General features: G+C 42.8%; 1 protein-coding gene across 4 annotated transcripts in view; it reads right to left on the minus strand.

Annotated features, from left to right (window-relative positions):
- Positions 1–1,815: 1,815 nt before the first annotated feature.
- LOC140384656 (MOB kinase activator 2) overlaps positions 1,816–12,935 on the minus strand; it is a 256,030-nt gene continuing 244,910 nt past the window's right edge. For all 4 annotated transcript variants that reach the window (XM_072466569.1, XM_072466568.1, XM_072466567.1 and 1 more), the window contains exon 5: positions 1,816–3,361. In XM_072466569.1, the coding sequence (XP_072322670.1) occupies positions 3,096–3,361 (266 nt within the window). In that variant the 3' untranslated portion in view covers positions 1,816–3,095. The remainder of the gene's footprint in view (positions 3,362–12,935) is intronic.

Below are 12,935 nucleotides of genomic sequence, written 5' to 3' on the forward strand. Positions count from 1 at the left end.
GTTTGGTGGACCCTGTCCAATTCTAGAGGAGACATTTACCCATCACCCCCCCCCCCAATTTGGTAAACACGAGAGAAACGTACTCAGTGGGCCTCGGGCCCTCCACCCCCTCCGGCAACCCCAGAGTTCAGAGGTTCACTCTCCTCAACCTGTTCTCCAGGTCAACCACCTCTGCCCTCAGGTTCTTGTACCTCTCCGCCGCTAGCAGTATCTCAGCTTCCAACGAGGTTATTTGATCACTATGCTGTGACAAAGCCGCCTCCACATCTTCAGCACCTCTCCATGTTTCTTCACAGCCTCCAAGATTTTTCCCAGCTTCTCCCGAATCGGGCCAAGCACCTCCTTGATTGACTTTTTGTGGGTTTCCATCATCACCTTTCCTTGCTTATCAAAACGTTTCTCCAATTGCTTTTCAAGCTCTTGCAGCAGCACCCCCAGTCAGCGTTTCCACCCTGGTGGCATTTGACAGAGTGTAGCACCCAAGGAGTCTTTAACAAAATTTAAATCAATGGGAATCGGTGGAAACTCTCCACTGATTGGCGTAGTACCTAGCAGAAAAGTTGGTTGCGAGCATGAGAGGCCAATCATCTCAGCCCATGACTGCTGCAGTAGTCTTTTGAAAAATCCTGGTTTGCAAGACAGCTAGGCTTTGTAGAGCCAGGAGGGCAATTAAAGCAGCGTAACAGCTTAGCTAATGAATTTTTGTTTGGATCAAGATGGTTCCCCGAGTTTCAGCTTAGTATGATGAAGTAGCTAATGTAAGGTCATACCAGACATTTTAATAGAGATTATTCAATTGGTTTCTGGAAGTCAAACCATGAAGACAGTTTCTGAAGACTTTAGCTAGAGAGGCTGCATTGTTCTGACAGGATTCAGGTCTATCTCTTAAAACAGTCTCAAAGAACATCTCTTAAGCAAGTATGTCTGTGTCCACTAACTATATTTAAAAGTGGATGTTCATCAGAGGTGGTTCAGCTGTTTGAATGGAAGTAAAGGTAGCAGTTAAGGGTGATTGTGTTTCTGTATCGATTAGCATTGTTTAAGGGATAATTGTAAGCTATTGTCTTGTGTGATGTTAAAGATATTTTAGTAATAAAGTTTGATTCAATATACCACATCCTATTTTGAGTGAAATCACTCCTCGAGTGAAGTATCCTTTCCACACAGTCTTACAAATTTAAAATAAAATATTGGGGTTTCTGTCCAGCACCTTAGCCACTGTTGGAGTCTGGCCCGAGATCGTAATACCATTCAGCCAATCCCAAGGTATAAATAACCCGATCAAACTGTTGAAGCATGAAGTTATTAAACGGCATGCACATTTTATGATTGGCAACGAAAAATGGTCTAAAATCCAACCTCTTAAAAATCTTTTACTTACCAAGACTGCTTTTTTGTATAGAAAACTGCCCATGAATACTCAATCAATGGAGGGCATTTAAAACGGCAACAAACATTTTGAAGAAAAATTGAAGAGCAAAATACAAAGTTCTTGTAAAAAATCCCGATCAAAACTGAAAATAAACAAGAATGCCAAAGCTTGCATTGTTACCGCTGTACAAGTAACATCCCATCTTCTCTGAAGATCGCCACGGTCAGAGGGTGGTCTGACTGATAATTATAGCGAAGATTGAAACACAGTATAATCTTGATCCCTGCACAGAATTAATTAATCACTCTTACATTTAGCACATGGTGTCAACGTCGGACTGTAGCCCTATCATCATTAATGTCAGCAGTCTAAGGCCTAGAACGCAGCGAATACCTGGAGAACTTCAGAAACATATACATCTTACTTACAGAAGACAATCTCCATTGTTTTATAATCACTATTTTTATTTGTAATTTTATATTAATGAAGCCAAAAACAAAATAAATTTGCTTGAACACACCTGGAAACCAAGGTTGACTACAACGAACAAGGTTCAAGTGCAACATGTTCCAACGCAAGAGAAACTTAAACAGCAAAAAAAAAAAACCCTACACTTCTAAATAAAATGATAATTAAAATGAAATATTGTGTGCTGTCCCTCAAGTTTTAAAACCAAAAATGAGGCAACTGAGATTGGAAATCTGTATACTGAACCCCAATCTCCACCCCCCCTTTCTTTAATTCCTAGCAAACATGAGTGCGAGCTACTTGGCTAAACTTAGAAGCATTATAACAGAAAATGAAAATAACCATAAATCAAGAATGAACTGATGGAAAAACTGGGGTCGCTATTTGCATTCATGTACAGCACGCCAACCTCAACTTTAAACAGTATTTACAGAGAAATGTGTGTACACCCTGAAGTGGCTACCTTTGAAGGGACATCAGGCGGACTTTCACCTTCCTGCCCGATCAGGAACATTTCCCAGATAGCTGAGCAAGGGTGAGAAGGCAACAAGAAGCTCACCATTAAAATGTGCCAGAGCAGAGGCCTGAACCAGGCCTGACTGCAGGGCCCATCTTTGCATGCTATTTGCTCCTCAGCAGCACAGCCTTTGACTTATTCGTCTAGAGAGTGAGGATACTCTGCAAGGTTAACTGAGTATAGAATTGCTTAATGAGGGAAAAATAATTTTCGTCCCACAGGTCTGAAGGCAAGCCAAAGTATTGTTTATAAGCTGCACTTTAGTTTTCTTTTAGAATATATCTATGGAGCTTGCACGTAGAATGTGCGAAGAAAAATTATTCCTGTCGTGCGGAACTGGTCCAAGCGATAATAATGAGGTACTTGAATAGTTGCCAGAGCAACATGATAGCTCCAGTATTCCAAGATTATAACCGTACAAATTCCAACCTCTGTTTTCCTGGGTTAAAACCAAGGCTTATCCATTCCATTCCTACTCAGCAGGGGAGAAGCAGTTAACAGAGCATGTTTGCCAGCATGCCACTTCAAAGTTAGTCATTTTTTTTTAATAACATATCATAATATATTAAAAATGGCAGTACCACCATTCTAGAAAGCATCTTCCCATGTCAAATGTGGTTCTCTCCTAAAAGTAAACATCGCATTTTAGAGTGTGAAGTGAGGCTCCACGCTTGATCCTGCACATTTCAGTTAAGTCCCACAGTCTTCATGATCAGATGTCTTTCCTCGGCACGTGGTTCATCTTTCCTTGACATGGTTCTGTGCTGCTGCGTTGCTGTAGAGGATTTCAGTCAGGTCATCCATGACAAGTGTTTCCTTGGGATCTACCAAATTGAATTCCCTTATAAATAACATGAAATGCATGTACAGTGCGTTTAAATGTCCGTGCAGTTCCAGTGCAACAGTCTCCTTAAAATGAGCCCAGTAGATGTGAGTCAGTACATGGAACAGAAACCTGCAGATCTTTTTGACTAAAGACTCAAACGAGTTTGGAAAGTCTTTGCCTGCAATGAAAGAGAGAAACACATTTAGGACCCAATCATAATTAGCCTTTGCGGTTAAGCGATTAGGCATCCAGCATTACAACATGATAAATAGAGTAGGCCAGGTGGATCCTTGAGCCTGCTCCCTCATTCAATGTGAACATGGCTGAACTTCTGCCTCAACTCCACTTTCCTGCTTCTCATTTCTCTAGATTCCCATGGGGTTCAAAAATCTGTCGACCTTTGCCTTGGATATACTTAACGCTGGGGCATCCAGAACCTTCTGCAGTAGACAATTCCAACGACTCTCAATTCTCTGAGTGAAGAAATGTTTTATCATCTCAGGCTTAAATAATGTATCCCCTTAATCCTGAACTATGCCAGGTTCCAGGTTCCCCAGCCAGGCAAAACAACCTTGAGGGTGGAACTTTCGTGAAGTCAGGCTGACTGTGGAGACCTTTAAAAATAGCTGGTGGAAGCACCTCCATTTCAGCAGATCCTATTTTACCAGTGGGGGAAAGGATGTGATTCCCATAGGCAGAAAACCCGAACCCATCTGAGCCATTTGAAATTAGTGCGATTTCAGCTAGACTGTATTTTAGCTGTTCCAAGGCTTTCATCTGCAGTGTGGGAGTCAAATTTATGGAGGAGATGTAAAAACTCTTGGAGAGAGGATATGATATGTTAAAAGTCATGAATGCAAGTTATTTAAATCCCCAGACATTTATACACAAAATACTGACATGTCATCTGGTGTAGCCTAGAAAAGAAATTGCAATTGGTTCCTGCAGTTTCAATATGCTTCTCTGTTGACATTTTCTAAAGGCCGTTATTACTGCGGAGTCCATTATGAATGCTTGGCTGAGTTTCAAAAGCTCCGAAACCACCTATCTCAACAGAGAGGGCCAAGTTTACATTCTAATCTAACAGATCATTTCAAGAGGTTATTAAAGGATTACCAGTCTTTGTGAGGTGGTTGCTGAATAGAGATTTATCTGCTTTTGTAACAAATTGATCACGAGGAATTTTAAAATCTTTGAATGGGTTTCCATGATAATTTTTTCTAGTGTGCATGACTGAGAACTCTCATTGTTAGAATTGCCCCATAGTGTCCAAAAGGGGGCGGTCTAGCAAAGATTCAATAAATTGGTTCCATGGGGGGGGTGCCCAAGAGGAAAGGTTGAATAAATTGGGTCTATATTCTCTGGAGTTTATAAAACTGAGAGGTAATACTGAGGGCAGACTTCTGCCAGAGAGGTGGGAAGCTTGAGCCAGTAAATCTCCTGGCTTGGCAGACCCGTCTCCATATAAGTGACCTCTACGCAAGAGATTTTCATTTGACAGAGGGAGGGAAGAGAGAGTAGTGTGGGTGAGTGATCGAGTCGGGCCTGCTGCCTCTGGAGGCAGGCTGGGTAGAATGCTTGCTTTGGTTCCCTGAGACTTTAAGCCAGTTTTATAATTGGCTGCTGGGGCTCATCCTGCCCTCTGTCCTCCCTTTTTCCTGCGTATGTCTGCCCCTCTACCCCGCACTATGGCATCTCCGTGACCACACATAAACTTTGAATCCCGACAGTGCAGAAGGAGGCCATTCGGCCCATTGACTCTGCACAGATCTTCTGAAAGAGCACCTGATCTAGACCCATGCCCCCACCCTATCCCAGAAAGTATATTCTTCTTTAGCTGCCCAGGCACTCCAGCTGTAGTCTCACCAAAGCTCTGTAAAACTACAGCCAGACTTCCTTATTCTTGCTCTCGAATCCCTTGCAATAAAGGCCAACATGACATTTGCCTTCCTAATTGTTGCTATACCTGTATGCTGAGTTTCCAAGCACACGCAAATCTCCCTGAACATCCATGCCTTTTCAAAAATATTCTGCTTTATCACTACCAGTCCCCCACATTCTTCTCCATCTGCCACCTTGGAGCAGGGTAAAGACATACCCTTTTAACCTGTCTATATCTCTTTGTAGCTTCTTTTTCCCTCTCACAGCTTGCATAGCTAGATGGGAATGTGGGAATATATGGTCAGCAAACATGGATACATTACTCCTCGTCACTTCAGCTAAGCTATCAACATAGATTTCAAATAGGTGCTGGGCAGCACGGTGGCACAGTGGTTAGCACTGCTGCCTCACAAAGCCAGGGACCTGGGTTCAATTCTGTCCTTGGCTGACTGCTTGCACATGCTCCCCATGTCTACGCGGGTTTCCCCCAGGTGCTCCAGTTTGTTCCCACAGTACAAAAGATGTACAGGCTAGGTGGGTTGGCCATGCTAAATTGCCCCTTAGTGTCCAAAAGGTTAGGCAGGGATAGGGTAGAGACATGTGCTTCGGTGGGGTGCTCTCTTGTAGGGTTAGTGCAGACTCGATGGGCACTGCACTATAGGGATTCTATGATTCTAGGTGCCAGCACTGAATCTTACAGCACTCCACTAGGTACAGCCTGTCAATTTGAAAATGCTCCTTTCATCCCTACTCTCTGGTTCTTGTCATTTAACCAATTCATTATCCATAATATATTACCACAAGCCCTTATTATATGTATTCATCTTTTATGTGGCACCTTACAATTCATATTTATGTAACACCTTTAACATAATTAAGAGATAAGCATTTCAAGATATTTTACAGGAGCTTGATAAAACAAAATATGACACTGAGCCACATAAGGAGATACACAAAAGGTAGTTTTTTTTAAAGGAGCGTCTTAAATGAAGAAAGCACGGTCCACTGGCCCCCAGTCAAGCAAGTTCTTGATTTTAAAATTCTCATTATTGTTTTCAAATTTCTGCATGGCCTTTTCCCTCCCCATCTCTACAATTACCCAAGCTCCACCACTCTCCAAGACTACAACAAGAAAAATGATATGGTGTAGGAGGTAACATATGAGCATGGATAAAGAGTTTGTTGGTCAGGATAAATGGGTCTTTTTTAGGTTGGCAAGCTGTAACTATTGGAGTTCTACGGGGATCAGTGCTGGGGCCTCAACTATTTACAATGATTTGGATGAAGGGGTCGAATGTATGGCAGCTAAATTTGCCGACAACACCAAGATAAGAAAGTAAGTAGTCAAGAGGTAGAGGTCGGCAATGGATACGAGTTGGCAGAAATTTGGCAGATGGAACAGGTGAGAAAATGTGAACTTGTCCATTTTGACAGGAAGAATAAAAATTCTGTATACTATTTAAATGGAAACTGCAGAGCTCAGTATAGAGGGATCTGAATGTTCTGGTACATGTATCACAAAAAGTTAGCATGAACAGCAAGTGATCAAGAAGGCAAACTGAATGTTGCCGTTAATTGCAAAGGGCATGAGATATAAAAGTAGGAAAGTTTTACTGAAGCTGTACAAGGCCTTGGTGAGACCACATCGGGAATACGGTGTACAGTTTTGGTCTCCTTATTTGAAAAAGGATATAATTGCATTAGAGATGAGGGAGGGGCTTAGCTTCCAAAAAAGATTGGATATGTTGGGCCCATATTTAATGCAGTTTAGAAGAATGAGGTGTGATCTTATAGAAACATAATATTCTAAGGGGATTAGCACATTGGTTAGCACAGTTGCTTCGCCGCTCCAGGGTCCCAGGTTCGATTCCCGGCTGGGGTCACTATCTGTGCGGAGTTTGCACGTTCATCCTGTGGGTTTCCTCCGGGTGCTCTGGTTTCCTCCCACAGTCCAAAAATATGCAGGTTACGTGGATTGGTCATGCTAAATTGCCCTTAGTGTCCAAAAAGGTTGGATTGGGTGGGGTTACTGGGATAGGGTGGGGTTACTGGGGTAGGATGCTCTTTCCAAGGGCCGGTGCAAACGCGATGGGCCGAATGGCCTCCTTCTGCACTGTAAATTCTATGATACTTGTGGGACAGACCAGAATCAGGTGTCAGTTTAAAAATAAGAGGTCTACCATTTAAGATGGAAATGAGGATAACTTCTTTCTCTGAAAGGTCGCTTGTCTGTGGAATGCTCTTCCCCAGAAAGCAGTGGAGGTTGGGCCATTGAATTTATTCAAAGCAGAGTTAGACAGATCTTTGATAGAGAAGGGAGTCTAAGGGTTATAGGGGACAGATGTAAAGTAGACTTGAGGCATGACTAGATCAGCCATGATCGTATTGAATGGTGGTGCAAGTTCCAAGGGCTGAATGGCCTCCTCCTGCTCTTAAGTCATATGTGGCTCCTATGTCTGCACTTCTCGAATTCCTGCCTCTGGAGCACCCCCAGTTCTAATAACTCCAGCATTAGGTAACTAAAGGCAGAGCTACTCGACTCTAAATTCTGAAATACCCTCCCTACACCTCTCTGCCTCGCTTTCCTCTTTTACAATACTCCTTAAACGTACTTCTTTGACCAGGTTTTTGGCCATCTGACTTAATAACTCTATCTGAATCGGTGTCATATTTTGATATATAATGCCTTGGGATGTCTTATTATGTTAAATGTTTAATGCGGTTTTCTTGGTGTAGCCTACTAACTTTGTAGGACATGGCCAAGTAATTTAACACATGTGATGCAACTAACACTTGGTCCAAAATCTAACTGAAAATTTGTGGTTTCCAAAAAGATTGGTACAAATGGCATGCAGGGACCAGTCCTTAAATCTCATTCAGCGAATGCGAAATAAGTTCCACTAGGGGGAGCACCACACCACTGTGGAATCGCATCACCACCTTCTCCTGATTCACATGCAGGAATGTTCAGTTCGCACCCACGGAAAGTGGTTCACTGCAACATCCCAACCTCCCTTTGTAAGTTATGGCTGCATTTTACAAACAAAACTCCTGAGAAGTAGCCAAAACATCCCCAGCTTTTAGATATAAATTTTTTGATATTTCATAGTAAAGTACCGGATAAAATCCAAGAAACCCCCGATCTCTCTTACCAACCTAAAACTCAAAAAGGAAATTAATCTTAGAAGTAACGTCACTTATGATCGTAATCGCCAAACTACAATAGTGCAATACTTCAAAATATTAAGGAACTTTATGACACAATGCAATTCTGAAGCCCAGTCTATAATGCAACTCTACACTCCCATTATTTGCAAGGAAGTATCTCTGATTATATTTTACACCAGTAACAGTTGTAAGTGGCTGTTTATATCATGACTTACTGTATATTTGAGTCACTGAAAATTACAAGTCTGTTCAAACATTTTGATGCGGTGGTTCTATATTTGGTAACCATCTTGGTAACCGTATCGCGCAAGTCAAATCCTGTCATACTATGGTCAGGAATTTTGACTTGTATACAAAGTCAGTGATGTACAATTCAGTGCTGTTCAGTAACACTAACTATGAAATGACACAATAGAAACTTAAGAAAAAGATACAGCTCTGGCAAAAACAATTATGGCTATGCATCTTTCAAAATGCCCGTGACTTGCCACAGGAGACAAGGTATCTGCAACAAAAAAAATATCAAAGCAGAGGCCCTTGAACTGCACTCCTGTTAAAGTCTGGTTTCTGTCCTGCCTACATCACTTACCCTTTCACATAACACAGCCGCCTCCTGGTTCTATTCCAACGTATGCCAAAGAAGCCAACACCTCTTTGAATGGGCATTTTCTCTACTCCTCCATAGCGTTAGGATCCCGAATAAAAACCTAACTATTTGCAATTTGTAAAACTGTAAGGAAATGTTACTGCGCCACAGGAGTGATGATACTGACCAATGGGTATATTTTATGTTAAAACAAACTTTAATTTAATCGCAGAATTAACCACATTAGCCACAAAGAAATAGCCTTACAGTTAACAGTAAAAGAAGAAACCTTAATTTGCTTCTAAACCTACCACTATATTCCAGTTAAGCCAACCAATATATTTCAAATACCACTCATCCAGGGTTTTACTTCCTTTTCTCTGTGCAGAGAGAACCTCTCAGGACCAAACTGAAACACCATTGTTCAGACTAGAGTTCTAGGACCTACCGACTTTTCAGATAGCCCTGGCTCCTCACGTAAACTACATCACCTGCACCCAAAGCATATGGCATTCTTTTGTCTCTTCTGGCAACATGCCCCATGACTTGATTAGCCAGGACCAAACAGAAAACCGCTCAAAATATACACCGCTGGGGTCCTTCAAACCTGAACAATATTCCATTAGCTAGCTGTCTGTAAACAGGCAAAATGGTTCTCAAGATCTATTAGCAGTACGCTTCATCTGCAAATCAATGATAACATAACTTTTACGATACCTTAATCACCGCTCTGTACTGTCTGTATGCACCTCAACCCAAATTTTAATAATACTTGCAAAAGAATTACTGCAAAAATATATATAAAATATGACAATTTCTTATATTCATTACAATGTTCATCTCAGTTATGCTAAAGGGCTATTCCCCAACTCCTTCCTATACCTCATATATACATACTGCTGCAATATTCTTTTCACATACATCGGGTTAGTTTTCATACCTTGGGTGCTATCCGCCAAACACCTTTAATTCCACAGTACCTGCTGCACCATTAACTGTCTACTATTAAATTCTGGGTCAGCAAAAACCATTTCCAGATCAACAAATGACAAAACTGACCACATCACCAAATCAAATCCCGAATGCAATGAAAAAATATAGAAAGGACGATGGCAGCATTAACTACATCATGATTATAACGTTCATTAGATTGTAGGGCAGCTTTGACCCCAACAAGGCATGGTTAACAGGGTGTGATTAATGAAAAAATTGACTTTCTTGTAATAGTGTCAACTGCCAAATTATGGGTGGAGGGGTTGTCACCTTAACCAGAAGGCTCGCTGCTGGGAGCATAGAAATTTGTCCATGGTCTGAGCTGTAAACTGCTAACAATTATCAAGATTACCCTCGGCCTGCTCAGCCCCAAAGGAGAGAAGAGCCATGCCAAAGGGGAGTTTGGGAACGTTTTCAACATTCAGGTCACTTCCGCGCTCTACGCCCTCACCCTCAGCCTCCAACTGCAGCATGACCTCCCTCACCCCCTTATTCATCGTCTACTGGGATTCCTGTTGATGGCAATGTGTGGAGTCACTGGAAGATTCATCTCCTTCTCCGCCAGCAAACAGTGAGCTGAAAAGAAAATCAGGCACGTGTATCATGTGGCCTGGGAGCCAGTCCAAGGATGTTCCCGACATGGTCTCCACTCCACAACCACCATTACAGCCTTGGAGCTCACAACCTCAAAAGTATAAAATAAAAGAGCAGAACGTGTGAAAGCAATACTGTACCAAGGAATCAGACAGAGTAGAGAAATTTGAAATAGAAGAAGCTTAAAGGCTTTGTGTCTGAATGCACAAAGTATTTGGAACAAAATTAATGAGCTAACAGCGCAAATTGAGCCAAAGGGAATTATTTGGTGGCAATTACTGAGACATGTTACAAAGAGACTCGGTCTGGGAGTTGAATATCCAAAGGTACTCAGGATTTTGAAAGGATAGACAGAAAGTGAAAGGAGGTGGTGTAGCTTTGCTGGTAAAGGAAGGGATCAGTGCTGTCGTGAGAAATGATATAGGTACTGGAGATCAAGAGGTGGGATCAGTCTGGATAGAAATAAGAACTAGCAAAGGAAAGTTCTTAGTGGGAGTAATGTATAGTTCCCCAAACAGTATTTTCGCAATGGAATGCAGTACAAACCAGGAAATATTGGAGGCTTGTAAGAAAGATACGACAATAATCACGGGTGATTTTATTATTCCATATAGACCGGACTAATCAAATTGGCAAGGGTAGCCTCAGGGAGAGTTCATTGAAGATATCAGAGACTGCATTTCGGAGCAATATGTTGAGGAACAAGGGAGCAGGCTATCCTGGATTTGGTATTACACAATGTGGAGGGATTAATTAATGACCTCACAGTTAAGGATCTTCTAGGGAAGAGTGATCATAGTTAAGGATCCTTGAGGGAAGTGTGATCGTAGCATGATAGAATTTCCAATTCAGTTTGAGGACGAGAAACTGGAGTCCCACGCTAGTTCTGGAGTTAGACAAAGGTCATTATAGCGGCATGAGGACAGATTTGGTCCTAGTGGAGTGGGCAGGAAGACTAAAAGGTAGGACAATTGATGAGCAGCAGCAGTTGTTTAAGGAAATTTTCAATTCCTCCCAAATAAAATATATTCCAGAGAGGAGGAAAGATTGTAAGAGGGGGAAAATACATTCATGCCTAAGCAATGAAATTAAAGGTAACAACGACAAAGGCCAGTGGCCGGCTGGAAGATTGCAAATTTTAAAGATCAACAAAGGGTTATTAAAAAAATAAAAATAGCAAAGGTAAATTATGAAAGAAAACGAGTGCAAGTTATAAAAAAGGATAGCAAATGCTTTCATAAGTATATAAAAGGGAAGAGAGTAGCTAAATTGAATGCTAGTCTCTTGGCAGATGAGGCCAGGGAGTTAATGGAGAACACAGAAATAGCAGAGAAGCTAAATCAATATTCTGCCTCAGTTTTCACAGTGGAGGACACTAGTACCATCCCAATAGTAATAGATAATGCAGAGGTAATAGAAAGGGAGCTACTTGGAACACTTGGTTAAAGACAAAAGCTCAACAAAGGATCAGTTTTTCCATGTCAGATTTTGGTCTGCCCTGCAACCTCGGGATCGAAATAGGGTGGAGACTCTGGAGCGAAGCACTGCATAAGGTCAACTCCACCTCCACGTGCGCAAGGCTCAGCCTGACGCAACTAAAAGTGGTACATAGAGCCCACTTAACAAGAACTCTTATGGGTAGGTTCTTCCCGGAGGTGAAGGACAGATGTGAACGGTGCCCAGGAGGCCCGGCCAACCACGCCTACATGTTTTGGTCCTGCCCAGACTTGTGGAGTACTGGACAGCCTTCTTCGAGGCAATGTCCAAAGTGGTGGGGGTGAGAGTGAAGTCATGCCCGAAAGTGGCGGTCTTCGGGGTTTCAGACCAGCCAGATCTATTCCTGGGGAGGGGGGCAGACGCCCTTGCCTTTGCCTCCCTGATCGCCCGCCGTACAATCCTGTTCGGCTGGCGGCCAGCAGCACCACCCAAAGCTGCAGACTGGCTGTCCGACTCTCGGAATCTCTCCAAATGGAGAAAATCAAATTCGCCATCCAAGGGTCAGGCGACGGCTTACACAGAATGTGGGAGCCATTCACCCAATTGTTCCGAGACCTGTTTGTGGCCAACAAAAAGCGGAAGAATAGCCAGGTAGCCAAGAAACAGGGGAAAGTAGCCAAAGCATGAGAGGCAGAAATAGACCGGGGGGGGGGAAAGAGAGAGACAGGGAAAGCTAAATCTAAGAGGAAAGAAAGGCGAACCACGGGGTGGGGGGGGGGGGGGGGGGGGTAGAGGGAAGAGACAGGGAACAATAGAGGGGAGCCAGGGAGGGGGAGGCAGGGAAATGTTAACAAACTTAACTTCCACAGGAACAGAGAAAACGGGGAAGACGGGAGGGCCGCAGAAGCGGAAGTGTGCACGAGACAATGAACTCCGTCTGGGAGAAGCAAGGGACGACAACACCACGAACAGATGCCTACTTATGTGTGTAAATAATTTTGCCAAGTGTACCGAGCTGCTGCTGTTGAGCGGGGGCATAATACCGTCCGATGACTTCTCAGGGAAAAGTAAAACGTCACCAGCGACCCATAGG

This window comes from Scyliorhinus torazame, chromosome 10 (genome assembly GCF_047496885.1).
Source record: "Scyliorhinus torazame isolate Kashiwa2021f chromosome 10, sScyTor2.1, whole genome shotgun sequence".
Lineage (NCBI taxonomy): Eukaryota > Metazoa > Chordata > Chondrichthyes > Carcharhiniformes > Scyliorhinidae > Scyliorhinus > Scyliorhinus torazame.